Source organism: Panulirus ornatus, chromosome 7 (assembly GCF_036320965.1).
Source record: "Panulirus ornatus isolate Po-2019 chromosome 7, ASM3632096v1, whole genome shotgun sequence".
In the NCBI taxonomy this organism is placed as follows: domain Eukaryota; kingdom Metazoa; phylum Arthropoda; class Malacostraca; order Decapoda; family Palinuridae; genus Panulirus; species Panulirus ornatus.
The window spans coordinates 51,464,119-51,486,684 of record NC_092230.1 but is presented as its reverse complement, the minus strand read 5'-3'; the positions used below and the strand labels follow the sequence as shown (position 1 = coordinate 51,486,684).

The window sequence follows — 22,566 nt, the reverse complement described above, 5'->3', positions numbered from 1 at the left end:
TGTGGACGTGTATATATATACATGTGTATGTGGGTGGGTTGGGCCATTCTTTTGTCTGTTCCCTTGCGCTACCTCGCTAACGTGGGAGACAGCGACAAAGCAAAATAATATATAATAATGACATTCAGAAGGAATAAAGACCTTACCTAACCTATCCTATAGTCCAAAAAAAGTATGGACTCTGCTACTATATGCACTGTAGCAAAGTTTGATTCAGTTTAAAAATCCATTTAGACTTTTTTATTGAGGAAAAAGTGTCTTTGTTGGTATCCTGTATGTGGAAAACATTTGCTCATGCCAGGTCCTGATGCTGTGGTGCCTTCTTTGCTCTCCCTCTCAGGAGCCATGCTTATCCCTTCTCATCTTCAAATACCATGTCTTGATTCCAGGCCCAAGGAACAGTCATGAGCAGTTACTGAATCAGTGGAGGTGGATGTTTGTTGGCCAAACATCACCTCTGTATTTTAGTGTTGTAGGCCTGCATGTTTGCCATGTGGTTGTTGTCTTGTGAAGGAGTATATGCTGGCATGATATTTTTTTCTTTTATGGTTAAAGGGTTTGAATCCCTATGAATACATCTCATAACTGCCTACCAAACAAGTGCTCATTCAGATATTTGCAGGGCTTTGCCAAAAGCAGAGGAATAGTTTTTTGTTCTTTAAAACTTGCATTAGTCAGAAACAGACACTGGTTTTGATACAGAGAAATTGTTCACCATTATTTTGTCTTTTTTTTTTTTTGGTGATGTGTGTTTACTTGCTAATTTGTATTCCAGGTGCGTTTTGTTTTTCACTTCAGTGGGAATAAGGCCACAAACAGTCGGGAAAATCCAGAGTGGTATTTCACACAAATTCTGAAGTGGATCTCTGCCCATGAGAATTTTCTCCACACTCGCATCCAGCCAGTTCTAAATCGATGTGATCATCAGAATACTTCAGCAAAAGTATGTTTTTTCTCACTTACAGAACTGTTTACTACAAAAGTGACTGTCTGTTCAAATATAGGAATTGTTTGGGAAGTGATATGTCCATTAACAGTATATAGTCTTGAGATTACTGTTTAACATTATAAGTATTTATTACACAAAATATATTTCCTACCATGTTGAAACCTGCTACAAGTTAAACAACTAATATCATCAGATACTTGACAGTTTTGTTTGTTACTATGTTAAAGGAGCATTAAAAGATAAAACTGAAATGGGATTGAATTGTGGTGCTTGAGGATCTGAATGCAAGGGTGGGTGATTTACCAGTTAAGAGCATAACTAGGGGCATGGGGTGTTCAGTGTTGAGAATAGAAATGTTGAACCACTTGTGGAATGTGTGTTGAAAAAGTACTTCTGATTGGGAATATCTTGTTAAAGAGAGAAAAGGAGGGACTTACATAAGTACATGTGGGTAAGTGCAGTTAATGGTAAGCAGGCATTAGTAGATTGTGTACTAATTGACATGTGTCCTAAAAAGAAAATATTGGATGTAAATGCTCTTCTTGGTGGAGGCGAGGGTGAAAGTTTTTAGAAGCATAAGGAAAAGAGAAATGATATGGATGGGAAAAGGATGGTAAAATGTGTAAGAAAGAGACATCAGGAGAGATTTGGTGAAGAATGGCAAAAGGTTCTGACAGTAAACAAAACTAGGGGAGTGGGTGAGGAGTGGGAGGCATTTAGATATCTGGCAGTGGATGGAACCATGGAAGCGGAAGAGAGTCACAGGGTGGGGAGGGGGCGAAAGTTCTGGGAGCATTGAAAAATGTGTGGAAAGCGAGAAGATTATCTCGGAAAGCAAAAATGGGTATGTTTGAAGGAATAGTGTTTCCAACAATGTTATGTGGTTGCGAGGCATGGGCTGTAGACAGGGTTGTGCGGAGGAGGTTGGATGTGTTGGAAATGAGATGTTTGAGGACAATATGTGGTGTGAGGTGGTTTAATCGAGTAAGTAATGAAAGGGTGAGAGAGATATGCGTTAAAAAAAAAAGTGCGGTTGAGAGAGCGTAAGAGGGTGTATTGAAATGGTTTGGTCACATGGAGAGAATGAGAGAGGATAGATTGACAAAGAGGATATATGTGTCAGAGGTGGAACGAACGAGAAGTGGGAAACCAAAGTGGAGGTGGAAGGATGGAGTGAAAAAGATTTTGAGTGATCAGGGCCAGAACCTGCAGAAGGGTGAAAGGCATGCAAGGAATAGAGTGAATTGGAATGATGTGGTATACTGAGGTCGACGTGCTGTCAATGGATTGAACCAGGGCATGTGAAGCGTCTGGGGTACATCATGGAAAGTTTTGTGGGGCCTGGATGTGGAAAGGGAGCTGTGGTTTCAGTGCATTATACATGACAGCTAGAGACTGAGTGTGAACAAATGTGGCCTTTGTTGTCTTTTCCTAGCACTACCTCGTGCACATGTAGGGGAAGGGGGTCGTCATTTCATGTGTGGCAGGGTGGCGATGGCAATGAATAAAGGCAGCAAGTATGAATTATGTACATGTATATGTATGTATATGTCTGTGTATGTAAGTGTTTTAGATATCTGGGAGTGGATCTGGCAGCGGATGGAACCATGGAAGCGGAAGTGGATCATAGGGTGGGGGAGGGGGCGAAAATCCTGGGAGCCTTGAAGAATGTGTCAAAGTCGAGAACATTATCTCGGAAAGCAAAAATGGGTGTTTGAAGGAATAGTGGTTCCAACAATGTTGTATGGTTGCGAGGCGTGGGCTATGGATAGAGTTGTGCGCAGGAGGGTGGATGTGCTGGAAATGAGATGTTTGAGGACAATGTGTGGTGTGAGGTGGTTTGATCGAGTAGGTAACGTAAGGGTAAGAGAGATGTGTGGAAATAAAAAGAGCATGGTTGAGAGAGCAGAAGAGGGTGTTTTGAAATGGTTTGAGCACATGGAGAGAATGAGTGAGGAAAGATTGACCAAGAGGATATATGTGTCGGAGGTGGAGGGAACGAGAAGTGGGAGACCAAATTGGAGGTGGAAAGATGGAGTGAAAAAGATTTTGTGTGATCGGGGCCTGAACATGCAGGAGGGTGAAAGGAGGGCAAGGAATAGAGTGAATTGGATCGATGTGGTATACTGGGGTTGATGTGCTGTCATTGGATTGAATCAGGGCATGTGAAGCATCTGGGGTAAACCATAGAAAGCTGTGTAGGTATGTATATTTGCGTGTGTGGATGTGTATGTATATACATGTGTATGGGGGTGGGTTGGGCCATTTCTTTCGTCTGTTTTCTTGCGCTACCTCGCAAATGCGGGAGACAGCGACAAAGCAAAAAAAGAAAAGTGTATATATATATATATATATATATATATATATATATATATATATATTATATTATTTTTATTTTATTATACTTTGTCGCTGTCTCCCGCGTTTGCGAGGTAGCGCAAGGAAACAGACGAAAGAAATGGCCCAACCCCCCCATACACATGTATATACATACGTCCACACACGCAAATATACATACCTACACAGCTTTCCATGGTTTACCCCAGACGCTTCACATGCCCTGCTTCAATCCACCGACAGCACGTCAACCCCGATATACCACATCGCTCCAATTCACTCTATTCTTTGCCCTCCTTTCACCCTCCTGCATGTTCAGGCCCCGATCACACAAAATTTTTTTCACTCCATCTTTCCACCTCCAATTTGGTCTCCCTCTTCTCCTCGTTCCCTCCACCTCCTACACATATATCCTCTTGGTCAATCTTTCCTCACTCATTCTCTCCATGTGACCAAACCATTTCAAAACACCCTCTTCTGCTCTCTCAACCACGCTCTTTTTATTTCCACACATCTCTCTTACCCTTACGTTACTTACTCGATCAAACCACCTCACACCACACATTGTCCTCAAACATCTCCTTTCCAGCACATCCATCCTCCTGCGCACAACTCTATCCACAGTCCATGCCTCGCAACCATACAACATTGTTGGAACCACTATTCCTTCAAACATACCCATTTTTGCTTTCCGAGATAATGTTCTCGACTTCCACACATTCTTCAAGGCTCCCAGAATTTTCGCCCCCTCCCCCACCCTATGATCCACTTCCGCTTCCATGGTTCCATCCGCTGCCAGATCCACTCCCAGATATCTAAAACACTTCACTTCCTCCAGTTTTTCTCCATTCAAACTCACCTCCCAATTGAATTGACCCTCAACCCTACTGTACCTAATAACCTTGCTCTTATTCACATTTACTCTTAACTTTCTTCTTTCACACACTTTACCAAACTCAGTCACCAGCTTCTGCAGTTTCTCACATGAATCAGCCACTAGTGCTGTATCATCAGCGAACAACAACTGACTCACTTCCCAAGCTCTCTCATCCCCAACAGACTTCATACTTGCCCCTCTTTCCAAAACTCTTGCATTCACCTCCCTAACAACCCCATCCATAAACAAATTAAACAACCATGGAGACATCACACACCCCTGCCGCAAACCTACATTCACTGAGAACCAATCACTTTCCTCTCTTCCTACACGTACACATGCCTTACATCCTCGATAAAAACTTTTCACTGCTTCTAACAACTTGCCTCCCACACCATATATTCTTTATACCTTCCACAGAGCATCTCTATCAACTCTATCATATGCCTTCTCCAGATCCATAAATGCTACATACAAATCCATTTGCTTTTCTAAGTATTTCTCACATACATTCTTCAAAGCAAACACCTGATCCACACATCCTCTACCACTTCTGAAACCACACTGCTCTTCCCCAATCTGATGCTCTGTACATGCCTTCACCCTCTCAATCAATACCCTCCCATATAATTTACCAGGAATACTCAACAAACTTATACCTCTGTAAATTGAGCACTCACTCTTATCCCCTTTGCCTTTGTACAATGGCACTATGCATGCATTCTGCCAATCCTCAGGCACCTCACCATGAGTCATACATACATTAAATAACCTTACCAACCAGTCAACAATACAGTCACCCCCTTTTTTAATAAATTCCACTGCAATACCATCCAAACCTGCTGCCTTGCCGGCTTTCATCTTCCGCAAAGCTTTTACTACCTCTTCTCTGTTTACCAACTCATTTTCCCTAACCCTCTCACTTTGCACACCACCTCGACCAAAACACTCTATATCTGCCACTCTATCATCAAACACATTCAACAAACCTTCAAAATACTCACTCCATCTCCTTCTCACATCACCACTACTTGTTATCACCTCCCCATTTGCGCCCTTCACTGAAGTTCCCATTTGCTCCCTTGTCTTACGCACTTTATTTACCTCCTTCCAGAACATCTTTTTATTCTCCCTAAAATTTAATGATACTCTCTCACCCCAACTCTCATTTGCCCTTTTTTTCACCTCTTGCACCTTTCTCTTGACCTCCTGTCTCTTTCTTTTATACGTCTCCCACTCAATTTCATTTTTTCCCTGCAAAAATCGTCCAAATGCCTCTCTCTTCTCTTTCACTAATACTCTTACTTCTTCATCCCACCACTCACTACCCTTTCTAATCAACCCACCTCCCACTCTTCTCATGCCACAAGCATCTTTTGCGCAATCCATCACTGATTCCCTAAATACATCCCATTCCTCCCCCACTCCCCTTACTTCCATTGTTCTCACCTTTTTCCATTCTGTACTCAGTCTCTCCTGGTACTTCCTCACACAAGTCTCCTTCCCGAGCTCACTTACTCTCACCACCCTCTTCACCCCAACATTCACTCTTCTTTTCTGAAAACCCATACAAATCTTCACCTTAGCCTCCACAAGATAATGATCAGACATCCCTCCAGTTGCACCTCTCAGCACATTAACATCCAAAAGTCTCTCTTATCGCGCGCCTGTCAATTAACACGTAATCCAATAACGCTCTCTGGCCATCTCTCCTACTCACATAAGTATACTTATGTATATCTCGCTTTTTAAACCAGGTATTCCCAATCATCAGTCCTTTTTCAGCACATAAATCTACAAGCTCTTCACCATTTCCATTTACAACACTGAACACCCCATGTATACCAATTATTCCCTCAACTGCCACATTACTTACCTTTGCATTCAAATCACCCAACACTATAACCCGGTCTCGTGCATCAAAACCACTAACACACTCATTCAGCTGCTCCCAAAACACTTGCCTCTCATGATCTTTCTTCTCATGCCCAGGTGCATATGCACCAATAATCACCCATCTCTCTCCATCAACTTTCAGTTTTTCAGAATTTACTTTCTTACATTCTATCACATACTTCCACAACTCCTGTTTCAGGAGTATATATATATGTGGATATGTTAAAATGTATAGGTATGTATATGTGTGTGTGTGTGGACGTATATGTGTATACATGTGTATGTGGGTGGGTTTGGCCATTCTTTTGTCTGTTTCCTTGCGCTACCTTGCTGACGCGGGAGACAACAAAAGTTTTTTTTTCATTATGCTTTGTACCTGTCTCTCGCATTAGCGAAGTAGTGCAAAGTATGGCGACAAAGTATAATATTAATCATGAAAAAAGATGTTTTGGAAGGAGGTAAAAAAAGTGTGTAAGACAAGAGAAAAACTGGGAACATCGGTGAAGGGGGCAAATATTTGGAAAGGTAATAAGAAGAAGTGATGAAGTGAGAAGGAGATGGGGTGAATATTTTCAAGGTTTGTTGAATGTTTTTGATGAGAGAGTGGCGGATATAGAGTGTTTTGGTCGGAGTGATGTGTGAAGTGAGAGGGTCAGGGAGAATGGTTTTATGAATAGAGAAGAGTTAGTGAAAGCTTTGCAGAAGATGAAAGCTGGCAAGGCGGCAGGTTTGGATGATATTGCAGTGGAATTTATGAAAAAAGGGGGTGACTGTCTTGTTGATTGGTTGGTAAGGATATTCATTGTATGTATGGATCATGGTTAAGTGCCTAAGGATTGGCAGAATGCATGCATAGTGCCGCTGTGCAGGGGCAAAGGGGATAAAGGCGAGTGTTCAAATTACAGAGGCATAAGTTTGTTGAATATCCCTGGGAAATTATATGGGAGGATATTGATTGAGAGGGTGAAGGCATGTACAGAACACCCAATTGGGAAGAGCAGTGTGGTTTGAGAAGTGGTAGAGGATGTGTGGATATGGTTTTTGCTTGGAAGAATGTATGTGAGAAATACATAGAAAGACAGTTGAATTTGTATGTAATGTTTATGGATCCAAAAAAATCATATGATAGGGTTGATAGAGATGCTATGTGGAAGGTGTTAAGAGTATATGGTGTGGGAGGTAAGTTGCTAAAAGCAGTGAAAAGTTTTTACCAAGGTAGTAAGGCATGTCTATGAGTACGAAGAGAGGAAAATGATTGGTTTCCAGTGAATGTCAGTTTGTGGCAGGGGTGCATGATGTCTCCATGGTTGTTTGATTTGTTTATGGATTTGGTGGTTAGGGAGGTGAATGCAAGGGTTTTGGAGAAAGGCGCAAGTATGCAGTCTCTTGTGGATGAGAGGGCTTGGGAAGTAAGTCAGTTGGTGTTCGCTAATGATACAGCTCTATTGGATGATTTGGGTGAGAAACTGCTGAAATTGGTGAATGAGTTTGGTAAAGTGTGTGAAAGAAGAAAGCTGAGAGTAAATGTGAATAAAGGCAAGGATGTTAGGTTCAGTAGGGTTAAGGGACAAGTTATTTGGGATGTAAGTTTCAATGGAGAAAAACTGGAGGAAGTGAAGTGTTTTAGACATCTGGGAGTGGACTTGGCACTTTGGCGTTAGCGAGGTAGCACAAGGAAACAGACAAGGAATGGCCCAACCCACCCACATATACATGTGTATACATAAATGCCCACACATGTACATGTACATACATATACATCTCAACTTATACATACATATACATACACAGACATATACATATATACACATGTACATATCCATACTCGCTGCCTTCATCCATTCCCGTCACCACCCCATGACACACAAAATAGCATCCCCCACCCCAGCGAGGCAGTGCCAGGAACAGACAAAAAAGGCCACATTCATTCACACTCTCTAGCTGTTATGTGTAATGCACAGAAATGACAGCTCCCTTTCCACATCCAGTCTCCAGAGATCTTTCCATGGTTTACCTCAGATGCTTCACATGCCCTGGTTCAATCCATTGACAGCACGTCGGCCCTGATATATGACATCGTTCCAATTCACTCTATTCCTTGCAAGCCTTTCACCCTCTTGTATGTTCGGGGGTCCCAATTGCTCAAAATCTTTTTCACTTCATCCTTCCACCTCCAATTTGGCCTCCCACTTCTTCCTGCCACCTCTAACACATATATCCTCTTTTTCAATCTTTCCTGACTCATTCTCTCCATGTATCCAAACCATTTTAATGCACCCTCTTCTGCTCTCTCAACCACACTCCTTTTATTACCACACATCTCTCTTACCCTTTCATTACTTACTCGATCAAACCAAATCACACCACATATTGTACTCAGACATCTCATTTCCAACACATCCACCCTCCTCCGCACAACCCTATCTATAGCCCATGCCTCACTACCGTATAACATTGTTGGAACCACTATTCCTTCAAACATACCCATTTTTGCTCTCCGAGATAACATTTTTGCCTTCCACACATTCTTCAACACTCCCAAAACCTTCGCTCCCTCCCCCACCTTGTGATTCACTTCTGCTTCCATGGTCCCATCCACTGCTAAATCCACTCCTAGATATCTAAAACACTTCTTCCTCCAGTTTTTTTGCACTCAGATCTACCTCCCAGTTAACTTGTCCCTCAACCCTACTGAACCTAATAACCTTGCTTTTATTCACGTATACTCTCAACTTTCTCCTTTCACACACTTTGCCAAACTCAGTCACCAGCTTTTGCAGTTTCTCACCTGAATTAGCCACCAGTGCTGTATCATCAGCGAACAACAACTGACTCACTTCCCAAGCCCTCTCATCCCCAACAGACTGCATACTTACCCCTTTCTCCAAAACTCTTGCATTCACCTCCCCAACAACACCATCCATAAACAAATTAAACAACCATGGAGACATTATGCACCCCTGCAGTAAACTGACATGCACTGGTAACCAATTACTTTCCTCTCTTCCTACTCATACACATGCTTTACATCCTCAATAAAAACTTTTCACTGCTTCTATCAATTTACTTCCCACACCATATACTCTTAAAACCTTCCACAGAGCATCTCTATCAACTCTATCAAGTGCCTTCTCCAGATCCATAAAAGCTACATACAAATCCATCTGTTTTTCTAAGTATTTCTCACGTACATTCTTCAAAGCAAACACCTGATCCACACATCCTCTACGACTTCTGAAACCACACTGTTCTTCCCCAGTCTGATGCTCTGTACATGCCTTTACTCTCTCAATCAATACCCTCCTATACAGTTTCCCAGGAATACTCAACAAACTTATACCTCTGTAATTTGAACACTCACCTTTATCCCTTTTTGCCTTTGTACAGTGTCTCTATGCATACATTTTGCCAATCCTCAGGTACTTCACCATGAACCATACATACAGTGAATATCCTCATGAACCAGTCGGCAACACAGTCACCCCCTTTTTGTAATAAATTCCACTGCAGTACCATCCAAACCTGCTGCCTTGCCAGCTTTCATCCTCCTCAAAGCTTTCACTAGCTCTTCTCTCTTTACCAAACCATTCTGCCTGGCCCTCTCACTTCACACACCACCTTGACCAAAACACTCTATATCTGCCGCTTTCTCATGAAACACATTCAAAAGTCCTTCAAAATACTCACTCCATCTCCTTTTCACTTCACCATTACTTGTTATTACCTCCCCATTTGCCCTTTTCACCGATGTTCCAAATTGTTCACTAGTCTTATGCACTTTATTTACCTCCTTCCAAAACATCTTTTTATTCTCCCTAAAATTTAATGGTACTCTCTCACCCCCAACTCTCATTTGCTCTCTTTTTCACCTCCTGCACGTTTCTCTTGACTTCCTGCCTCTTTTATACATCTCCCATTCATTTGCACCATTTCCCTGCAAAAATCATCCAAATGCCTCTCTATTCTCTTTCATTAACAATCTTACTTCTTCATCCCACTCCTCACTGCCCTTTCTAATCTGCCCATCTCCCGCCTTTCTCATGCCACAAGCATCATTTGTGCAAGCCGTCACTGCTTCCCTAAGTACATCCCATTCCTCTCCCACTCCCCTTACATCATTTGCTCTCACCTTTTTCCATTCTGCACTCAATCTCTCCTGCTACTTCCTCACACAAGTCTTCTTTCCAAGCTCACTTACTCCCACCACTCTCTTCACCCAAATATTCTCTCTTCTTTTCTGAAGGCCTCTGCAAATCTTCACCTTCGCCTCCACAAAATAATGATCAGACATCCCTCTAGTTGCCCCTCTCAACACATTTACATGCAAAAGTCTCTCTTTCACGCACCTATCAATTAACACATAATCCAATAACGCTCTCTGGCCATCTCTCCTACTTACATACGTATACTTATGTATATCTCTCTTTTTAAACCAGGTATTCCCAATCACCAGTCCTTTTTCAGCACGCAAATCTACAAGCTCTTCATCATTTCCATTTACAACAGTATGTATGTGTACATTGAAATGTATAGGTATGTATATGTGTGTGTGTGGGCGTTTATGTATGTACATGTGTTTGTAGGTGGGTTTGGGCCTTTCTTTCGTCTGTTTCCTTGCGCTACCTCACTAACGTGGGAGATGGCGGTTAAGTATGATAAATGAATGAAATGAAATATACACATGTACACATTCATACTTGCTGCCTTCATCCATTCCTGTCGCCACTCTGCCACACATGAAACAGCACACACACACACACACACATACACACACACACACACACACACACACACACACACACACACACACACACACACACCGCACACACAAGGTAGCACCAGGAAAACATGTAAAAAGCCACATTCGTTCACTCTCAGTCTCTACTTGTCATGTGTAATGCACTGAAACAAAAGTTCCCTTTCCACATCCAGGCCCCATAGACCTTTCCTTGGGTTACCCCAGATGCTTTACATGCCCTGGTTCAATCCATAGACAGCACATCAACCCTAGTATACCACATTGTTTCAATTTACTCTATTCCTTGCACGCCTTTCACCCTCCTGTATGTTCAGGCCCCAATCGCCCAAAATCTTTTTCACTCCATCCTTCCACCTCCAATTTGGTCTCCTGCTTCTTCTTGTTCCCTCCATCTGACGCATACATCCTCTTTGTCAATCTTTCCTCACTCGTTCTCTCCATGTGGCCAAACCATTTCAATAACCCTCTTTTGCTCTCAACCACACTCTTTTTATTACCACACATCTCTCTTACTCTTTCATTACTTACTCAATCAAACCACCTTACTCCACATATTGTCCTCAAACATCTCATTTCCATCACATCCACCCTCCTCTGCACAACCTTATCTATCGCCCATGCCTCTCAGCCACACTCTTTCTATTACCACTCATCTCTCTTATCCTTTCATTACTTACTCGATCAAACCACTTCACACCACATATTGTCCTCACACATTGTATTTCCAACACATGCACCCTCCTCCACACTACCCTACATATAGCCCATGCCTTGCAACCATGTAACGTTGTTGGAGCTACTATTCCTTCAAACATACCCATTTTGCTCTCCGAGATAACGTTCTCACCTTCAACACTTCAACACATTCTTCAATACTCCCAGAGCCTTTGCCTCCTCCCTTACCCTGTAACTCACTTCTGCTTCCATGGTTCCATCTGCTGCTAAGTCCACTCCCAGATACATGAAACACTTCACTTCCTTCAGTTTTTCTCCATTCAAACTTACCTCCCAATTAACTTGCCCCTCAACCCTACTGAACCAAATAACCTTGCTCTTATTCACATTTACTGTCTCCTTTCTCCTTTCACACATGTTACTAAACTCAGTCACCATCCTCTGCAGTTTCTCACTTGAATCAGCCACCAGTGCTGTATCATCAGCAAACAACAACTGACTCACTTCCCAAGCCTTCTCATCCACAACAGACTGCATACTTGCCCCTCTAGGGATAGGGGAGAAAGAATACTTCCCACATATTCCTTGCGTATCGTAGAAGGCGCCTAAAGGGAGCAGAAGCTGGGGGCTGGAAACCCCTTCCTTGTATTTCAATTTCTAAAAAGGGAAACAGAAGAAGCAGTCAAGTGGGGAGTGCTAATCATCCTCAAAGGCTCAGATTGGGGTGTCTGAATGTATGTGGATGTAACAAAGATGAGAAGAAAGGAGAGATAGGTAGTATGTTTGAGGAAAGAAACCTGGAGTGAAACGAAGCTTAAGGGTAAAGAGGGAGAGTGGTTTAGGAAAGTCCAGGGAGTAAAGTCAGGGGTTGGTAAAGGAACAAGAGCTAAGGAAGGAGTAGCACTACTCCTGAAGCAAGAGTTGTGGGAGTATGTGATAGTGTAAGAAAGAAAATTCTTGATTGATTTGGGTAAAACTGAAAGTGGATGAAGTGAGATGGGTGATTATTGATGCCTCTGCACCTGGTCATGTGACGAAAGATCATGAGAGGCAAGTGTTTGGGAGCAGCTGAGTGAGTGTGTTAGCAGCTTTGATGCATGAGACCGGGTTATAGTGATGGGTGATTTAAATACAAAGGTGAATAATTTTGCCAGAAATCAGACAAAATAGGCCACATTCGTTTACACTCGGTCTGTAGCTGTCATGTTTAATACACTAAAACCACAGCTCCCTGTCCACATCAAGGCCCAACAAACCTTTCCATGGTTTACCACAAACGGTTCACATGCCTAGTTCAGCCCATCGATAGTGCATTTTCTGGCCCTGATCTCTCAAAATGTTGTTGTTCATTCCAGCCGTCTGCAGTTTGGTTTTCCCTGTTCCCTTATTCCCTCCTCCTTTGACACATATGTCCTCTTTGTCAATCTTTCCTCACTAATTCTTTCCTAATGTCCAAATCTCTCTTGCCAATACTTTTACCTCTCCATTCTTCCTTAGACCATACCTCCACTCCTCCCTGATCCTCATCCCCACAAGAATTGTGAAATGGTTGGATTCTTGAAAGAATCCTCTGACAACTGTAGCATCCAGCACAGCCTTTTTCAGTCTTTCATCCACTGCCACATAGTCAAACAAAACCTTTTGCTCTTCTCTTTCACCATTCCTCATCCATGTATATCTTAGGTCGTCTTGTGCTGAAAGTTGCAAGGAATAAACACCTCTCAGCACAAATATCCAGAAGATAGCTTACATCCTCATTTACTCCAGGCACTCCCCATTTACCATTCATAAACAAATTACACAACCTTGGTGACATTACACATTTCTGCTACAGAACACCTTCACTTGGAACCATCACTCTCTTATCTTCCTACATACCTTACACCCTTGATGAAAATTTCTCACTGCTTCTAGCACCTTTCCTCCCACAATGTATATCCTTGAGACCCTCCATAAGGCATGTCCATCAGCCCTATTGTATGCTTTCTCCAGATCCATAAATGTGACATATTTGTTTCTTTTAAGTATTTCTTACAAACGTTCTTTAGTGCAAACACCTGATCCACACATCCTGTATCTCTTCTGAAACCACACTGTTCCTCCCCAGCATGATGTTCTGTGCATACCAACACTCTTAATCATTGCCCTCCCATACAACTTAACAGGTATACTCAGCAGACTTATACCTCTGTAGTTTGAAGAGTCACCTTCCCTCTGTGCCTTTATACAGTGGCTTTATACATGAATTCTGCCAATCCTCAGGCACCCCACTCTGAGCCATACACACATTAAAACTCCTAACTAACCAACCATCAACACAGTCACCCCCCTTCCTTTCGAAATTCAACTGTAATACCATCCACTTCAGCTGCCTTGCCATATTTCATCTTACAGAAGACTTTTGCCACCTCTTCTTTCCTCAACAAACCACTCTCCATGACTGTCTCACTTCGTAAACCACTCTCCATGACTTTTTTGCTTCACAAACCACCCCAACCCAAACACCCCACATCTGTTTCCCTATTATCTAACACAATGAGCACTCCTTCAAAATACTCACTCCATCTCATCACGTCATCACTACCTGTTACCAGTTCCTCTTTTGCTCCCTTCACCAATGTTCCTACTCATTCTCTTTTCTTTTATTTCATATCATAAACCTCCTTCTAAAACATTTTATTCTTCCTAAAGTCACTGATACTCTTTCCTCCCAATTCTCATTTGCTCTCTTTTTCAACTTCAACATCTTCCTTTTGACTTCTGCTTTATCTTATACATCTCCCCAATGATTTGCACTCCTTCCCTGTAGGTACCACCCAAATGCTTCCCTTTTTTCTTTCACAAGCAACTTTATATCTTCATCCCAACACTCACTGCTCTTTCTAATCTGCCCACCATCCACCATTCGCATACCAAATGCATCTCTTGCACATGCTAGCAGTGCTTCCCTAGATACCTCCCATTCCTCACCTACTCCCTTGCTTCATTTACTCTCACCTTTTACCATTTACACTCAATCTCTCTTGATATTTCTTCACACCATACTCTTTTCCAAGCTAACTTGCTCTTTTCCTAAAACTTTTACAAATCTTCACCCTCACCTCCACGAGATAGTGATCAGACATCTCACCATCTGCCCCTTTCAGCACATTTACATCCAAAAGTCTCTCTTTCACATCCATCATTTAATATGTAATCCAATAATTTCTTGTGGAGGCAAGGATGAAGAGTTGTTGAGATTTTCAGAAAAGAAGAAACTTTATGGGTGAAAAGAGAGTGGTGAGAGTGAGCGAGCTTGCAAAAGACTTGTGTGAATAGATAACAGGAGAGATTGAGAATAAATGAAGCTAGGGGAGTGGGTGAGGAAGGGAAGAAATTTAGGGAAGCAATGTCTGATGTAGCATGCTGGCATATAGCATGCAGCATGAATAAGGTGGGAGATGGGCAGGTCAATACGGGTAGTGAGTGGTGGGATGAACAAGTTAAATTGCTAGTGAAAGAAAAAAGATATATGGGCAGCACTTACAGGGAAGGAGTGCAAATGATTGAGAGATGTATATGAGAAAGTGGTAAGAAGGGAAGCGGAAGGTGCAGGGGTTGAAAAAGAGAGTAAATGAGAATTTGGGTGATTGAGTATGAGTAAACTTCAGGAAGTATAAGATGTTTTGGAATGAGGTTGATAGTGTTTGAAAAACAAGAGAGGAAGTGGGAACATCACCAAAGAGGGTAAATAGGGAATGGGTAACACATAGTAATGAAGTGAGTAGGAGAGTGATTATTTGGGACTGTTGAATGATTTTGTTGATTGGTTGGCAGATGTAGGGTGTTTGGGTCGAGGTGGTATGCAAAGTAAGAGTCATGGAGAGTGATTTGGTGAGATAGAAGAGGTGGTGAAAGCTTTGAGTACGATGGAATGTGGCAAGGTGGCTGGAGTGGATTGTACTGCTGTTGAATTTCTAAGGAAAGGGGATGAGTTTGTTGTTGATTTGTTAGAAAAGATTTTCATTGTTTGTATGGAACATGGTGAGGTGCCTGAGGATTGGCAGAATGCACGTACAATGCCATTGTATAAAGGTAAGAGGGATAAAGGTGAGTGTTTAAACTACAGAGGTATAAGTTTGTTGAGTGTACCTGGTAAGTTGTATGGGATAATAGCAGCTGAGAGGGTGCAGGCATGTACAGAACATTAGACTGGGGAGGAATAATACAGTTTCTGAAGTGATGGAGGATGTGTGGATATGATGTTTGCTTTAAAGAATGTGTGTGAGAAATACTTAGAGAAACAAAGGGATTTGTATGTTGCATTAATGGATCTGGATAAAGCATATGATAGGGCTGATATAGATGCCTCATGGAAGGTCTTAAGGATGTATATAGGGTGGGAAGGAAGCTACTAGAAGCAAAGGAGTTTTTATAAAGGGAGTAAGGCATGTATACATGTAGGAAGAGAGGAGAATGAGTTGTTCCAATTGAAGGGTTGTGCGTGATAGGGTATGTGATGTCACCATCTTTATTTAGAGTATGGTTAGGGAGGTGAGGAAGGTAAGTGTAAGTCTTGGACAAAGGGGCAAGTATGCAGTCTGTAGTGGATGAGGGGACCTGGGATATGAGTCAGTTGTTATTTGCTGATGACACAGCACTGGTGGTAGATTAGAGTGAGAAGCTGGAGAGGTAGGTGACTTGAGTTTGGAAGAGTGTGTGAAAGGAGGAAGTTGAGTAATTGTGAATAAAATCAAGGTTATTTGATTTAGCAGGATAGAGGGACATGTCAGTTGGTATGAAAGTTTGAATGGAGAAAATTTGGAGGAAATGAAGTGTTTTAGATATTTGGGGATGGACATGGCAGAAAATGTACCTATGGAAGTGGAAATGAGTTATAGTGTGGATGAGAGGGCAAAGGTTTTAGGAGCATTGAAAAATGTGTAGAAAGAGAGGTTGTTATTGAGGAAAGGAAAAAGTTGTATGGTTGTATGTATGATAATCACAACAATGTTATATGGATGCACAGCATGGGTTATACATGAGGATGTGTGGAGGAGGGTGGATGTGTTGGAAATGGAAACTTTAAGGACATTATTCAGTGTGGGGTGGTTTGATTGAGTATTTGATAAAAGAGTAAGAGAGGTTTGGTAATAAAAAGAATTATGGTTGAGAGAGCTGAAGAGGGTGTGCTGTAATGGTTTAGACATATGAAGAGAATGAGTGAGGAGAGGTTGACATATGGAATACAGGTACACCACTGAATTTCTGGCAACTGGTGGTTTGGCATCTTCTTTAGTCCGGACAAAATTACGTGAGGGAACTTGAAATTTACGTGGCCACCAGACTAGTTTACTGGGCAGCCACAGATGGTGTTGTGTGTAGGGCAAGCTTATTTACATTCTTTACACGGCACTTTTTGGTGGTAATACTGCAATTCTGTGAGAGTCTCAGCTTATTTTGCTTAACATTAACCCTAGCTATGGCTTCTAAGACATATGAGAGTGTCAGTTGTGGTGTCAAATGTAAACACCAGTCCATATTGATCCAAGATAAAGTAGAACTGTTGAAAAAATGAACCGTGGTGTTTTGGTGCATAAGCTGTTTGACATCTACAGTATTGGTTCATCAACTGTTTATAATATAAAGAAGCAAAAGGAGAAAATTTTGAAATTCTATGGAGATAGCAATTCCAAGAAGCAAATGACGATTAGAAAAACTATGAAAGATGGTAAGAGTACTGAGCATGATCGAGTGATGATGGAATGGTTTTGACAGTGTTGGAGTGATGGAGTGGACTTGTCAGGTAGCATGATAATGGACCAGGCTAAGTTCCATAAAAACTTAAATTACAACATGAGTGTGACTCTACTGAAGGATGGCTTCAAAGATTCAAGAAGCGTCATGGAATTTCCATGAATAAAGTGTGCAAGGAAAAGTGGTCTGCAAACCATGAAGGAGCTGCCAAGTATGTGGACAAATTTGCAAAACTCATAGCTGTTGAGCACCTCAGTCCTGAGCAGGTGTATAATGCAGATGAAACTGCATTATTTTGGTGATGCAATCCTAGGAAAACACTGACAACAGAAGACGAAGAAGACCCCACAGGATTCAAACGATCTAAGGACAGACTTACCATCTTAGCATGCTCAAATATTTGATATTTGTTTGATTTAAATTTCTAGCAGTCCATGGTATACTTTAGACACATGGGAGATGTATAATCAGTGGGTTAGAGGTGTGTTGATGAATTATTATTACGTGACCACATGTTGGTCCGGCAAAATGGTTAATCCGGTAAGGCTTTGGAACCAAGAGTGCTGGAAAATCAATTGTGTACCTGTTTGTTTCAGAATTGGAGGGGACAAGGAAAAGGGGGAGACCAAATTGGCAATGGAAGAATGAAGTGGAAAAGTTTTTAAGTGACTGGGCCTGAATATGCACGATGGTGAAACACATGCACTGGGAATAGTGTTTGTAGAGGTCGACTTGCTGTCAGGTGACTGAACCAGGCATGTGAAGTGACCAGGGGAAATCATAGAAAGGTCTGTGAGGCTTGGGTGTGGATAGGTTGCTGTAGTTTTGGTGTGTTGCCATGGAAGCTAGAGAATGGATGCAGCCTTTTTTATGGCTGTTTGGCATTACCTCACTCCTATTACCTGTTTGTCTTACATATGTACCTCCTCTCCATATTTCCTCTTTTCCTTGTTCCTTCCATTTCCAACAAGTGTACTGTCTTAGTCATCCTGTCTTCACTCAGCCTTTCCATATATCCAATCCATTTCATCACACACTCTTCAATTCTCTCATACTTACCCATCTTACTGCTACACTTGTCTCCTTCCCTGCCATTTCTTATTAAATCAACCCTCTTCACACTACATACTGTCCTCAAACATTTCTTATCAAATACATCCACCCTCTTTCATGTTTTCTCTTAACTAGGGTGCCTTGCATCCATGAAACACTGTCTGAACTAGTATACTATCAAACATACCTCCTTTTGCACACAACCCTCAGTATGCCCTGTACCTTAGCCCTTCACTCCATGTGGCTCACTCCATTTTTTTTTTATAAACATTGGAGTCTCCAGTCATGGACAGAAGTTCACATCAAGGTTGGGCCTTAATTGAAATATAGAGAGGTTAATGAAAGGGAAAGTATTTATGAATTCTGAAGGAAGTGAAAAACCTGTCTTTGAAAATGTGCCATGTCATAGTTCCTGGGTAGAGAGTTCCAAAGCTTCAAGATGTAGGGAAAGGAACAGTTGTCAAAATGGCCCACCCTGAGTTGCCAGAAGTCACACAGTAATCATGTGAAGTAGCAGCTTTCTGAGTATTGCATGGTCTAGCTAGAGTTGGGGGAACACAAGCTGTCAGCTATCAGGGGCAAAAACCAAAGCAATACCTATACACGAAGGAAAGTGAACCAACACGGAGGTGTAGGACTGCTGTGTCTACTCCCAGGTATCTAAAGCACTCCACTTTCAACAGGTTCTTTTCATAAACAGTCACATTACATCTAACCTGTCTTGCAGTAGTGTAAACATGATATCCTTTCCTATATTCACATTCATTCATATCTTTCTTATGTGTTGCACACTCTCCCAAACGCTGAAACCAGATTCTGCAGTTTCTTAATCAAATCTGACACCAGTACCATGTCAGCAGCAAACATCAACTGACTCACTGTCCAGCCCACACTCTCCAACAGACAGCAGACCTGCCCATCTCTCCTATTAAGTTTCATTTACCTCCCTCTCCACCTCATCAGTAAACACACTTGACACATCCTTGTTGCAGAACCACCTTCACATGAAATGACTCACCTTTTTCTCTTCCTAGTTGCACATACACCTTACCCTCTCAATGAAAATTCTTTATTCCTTCAAATATATTTCCTTTCATTCCATACATTTATAATACTTTCCACAGAGGATCTCTATCAACCTTAATGTATACTTTCTTGAGATCCATAAATACCACATCCATATCCTTCTGTTTTTCTATGTATTTTTCATACATTTTCTTGAAAACAAACCAAACAAAGGATAGTGAGTGATACAACGAGGAAGTAAAGATGTTAGTGAAAGAGAAGACAGTTTGTATGGGTGTTACTTGGTGGGAAGGAGTGCATGTAATTGATTGATGTATGAGTGAATGCAGCAGAAGGTCATGAGGAAGGTATAAGGGCTGAAAAAAGAGGAGTGAGAGAGTATCAGCAAACATCATGGATAATTAGAAAATATTTCGGAAGGGTGTTAGTCAATTGGAGCATCTGGGAAGGAAGTAGATGGGGAAGTGGTAATTGGTAAGGAACAGGTGAAGAGGAGTTGGAATGGGTATGTTGAGGGACTGTTGAATGTGTAAGTAGTAGTTGATTGACAGTTAGCGACCAAGGAGGTATATTACCAGTACTATTCACTTGGGTATTAAGAGGGTTAGCAATGGCTGCATAGTGAACCAGACAGTTGTATGGGTGTTACTTGGTAGGAAGGAGTGCATGTAATTGAGTGATGTATGAGTGAATGCAGCAGAAGGTCATGAGGAAGGTATAAGGGCTGAAAAAAGAAGAGTGAGAGAGTATCAGCAGACATCATGGATAATTAGAAAAATTTTGGAAGGGTGTTACTCAATTGGAGCATCTGGGAAGGAAGTAGATGGGGAAGTGGTAATTGGTAAGGAACGGGTGAAGAGGAGATGGAATGGGTATGTTGATGGACTGTTGAATGTGTAAGTAGTTGATTGGCAGTTAACGACCAAGGAGATATATTACTAGTACTATTCACTTGGGTATTAAGAGGGTTAGCAATGGCTGCATAGTGAACCAGACAGTTGTATGGGTGTTACTTGGTAGGAAGGCATGCATGTAATTGAGTGATGTATGAGTGAATGCAGCAGAAGGTCATGAGGAAGGTATAAGGGCTGAAAAAAGAAGAGTGAGAGAGTATCAGCAGACATCATGGATAATTAGAAAAATTTTGGAAGGGTGTTAGTCAGTTGGAGCATCTGGGAAGGAAGTAGATGGGGAAGTGGTAATTGGTAAGGAACAGGTGAAGAGGAGATGGAATGGGTATGTTGAGGGACTGTTGAATGTGTAAGTAGTAATTGATTGGCAGTTAACGATCAAGGAGGTATATTACCAGTGCCATTCACTTGGGTATTAAGAGGGTTAGCAATGGCTGCATAGTGAACCAACACTTTAGTAGTTGTCAAGTTGCACTCTTCTGGCCCAGGTAGCTGTCTTTTCTTTCTGCCTCACCCACATGTTGATTACTGGCTCTTTTCCACAAACATACAAACTCTCCATATACATACACTTGACAACACTTAACTCACACACACAGCTCATTGTTCATAACTGTAGATTTTCCTGCTTGCCCTGCCTTTCAGCAGAATGATAGAAACAATGGATAGAAGTAGTAGGAGGAGCATTGGGTACAAACATGAGGTAAAAGGAGTGGGTAGGATCATTAGGTATAAGTTGTCATTAGAAACATTAGGTAGAAGCCTTTGCAAACACTGTACTAGGGTTGCCATCTGCTAGTGGCCCGTTTAGGTTAAGGCACTGAAGGCTGAGAAGTAGCACTTGAGTTCACTAGTTATGGAGACTTGATTGCCATGGCCACCCCCTTGAGGGGGTTTCACATGGGAGCAGGTGTCAGAGATATAGATAGATAGATAATCAAATGTGTTAGATAATAGGATGGAAGATGTAGGGTGTTTGGGTATGGGAGGTATGTGAAGTGACAGGGTGATGGCAAATGATTTGGTGAAAAGAGAAGAGGTGTTGAAAACCTTGCAGAAGATAAATTGTGGCTATGTGACTAGAGCAGATTGGATTGCTGTTGAATTTCTTAAGGAAGGTGACTATGTTGTTGATTGGTTAGTTAGGATTTTTAAGGCATGTATGGATTATGGTGAGGTGTTTGAGGATTGGTAGAATGCCTGTTTAGTGTCATTGCATAAAGGCAAGGGGGATGAAGGTGTATGTTGAATTACAGTGGTATAAGTTTGTTGAGTGTACTTGGTAATATGTTTAGGAAAGTTATGATTTTAAGAGGGTGATGCCATGCATAGAGCATCAGACTGAGAAGGAACTATGTGGCTTCAGGATTAGTAGATGATATGTGGATCAGCTGTTTGCTGTGAAATGTAGGTTTATTCTATAAAACTTTGGCATGCATGCTAACTCTGTTTGAGAAATCTTTGATTCATTATTCATTGGTAATTGATCTTTAATATTTGATTCCAAAAGTGTCCAGCAAATGTTGTTTTATCATTCTAGGTGGAATTCATGAGGGGCTTGGTACGTCTGATCATCATCAAGTTGGCTGCTGACTTTCCTGAAGTTCAGTATGATGATGACCTTTTCTGCTCCACAGTGCAGGAAACACTTAACTTTGAGAGGGAGATCAGTGTAACATATGGATACCCTGCTTCACAACCATCGGTTCTCTCTGTCCTGACACAAGCTCGTATTTTTGCACGTTGGATACATGTTGAAAGAAAGTGTAGGTATTTTTACTTGTATGCCTAAATAGTAATGTTCTGATAGTGAATTATGAGAATGTTTGGTAAAATGAATTTGTGCCCATTGGTTTTGATGTGTGAAAATGTAGCATCAGGGCCCCCCTTAAAGCTTGCATACCTCTTCATGGTTGGGTGGTTTTTTATAAATTGTGCCATGGTGACAAGTGTGTGTCACTTTTGTGCAGTCCTTGAATGAAACCCCAGGCTTTCCTTTTGATATCAATAGTGAGGATTTTCTCATTACCAAATGTTTTGACTCATGAGCAATAGGGAAAGAAAATAGAGTTTAGACTCTCTCATATGAAGCTAATTATAAGGCAGTTGTGGTTATCGTGAAACCCAAAGAAAATTGAATAATTTTTATGATGGAACTATAACCGAAGGATGCCTTTGGATTCTGGAGTGTCATCCAGAGGTATACAACACCCAGCATTCTCTTGGATCTTTTTTTTTTTTTCTTTTTTACATTGGAGGCTCCAGTCACAGGCAGAAATCCATATCATTGAATATTCTCACTAATCAGTCAACACAGCAACCCCTTTTCTTAAGAAATTCAGTTGCA

General features: G+C 41.6%; 1 protein-coding gene across 2 annotated transcripts in view; it reads left to right on the top strand.

Moving 5' to 3' along the window:
- The window catches only part of Rint1 (RAD50 interactor 1), a 223,513-nt gene that overhangs the window by 122,040 nt on the left and 78,907 nt on the right, over positions 1-22,566 (top strand). For both annotated transcript variants that reach the window (XM_071663813.1, XM_071663814.1), the window contains 2 exons: positions 776-943; positions 21,760-21,985. In XM_071663813.1, the coding sequence (XP_071519914.1) occupies positions 776-943; positions 21,760-21,985 (394 nt within the window). The remainder of the gene's footprint in view (positions 1-775; positions 944-21,759; positions 21,986-22,566) is intronic.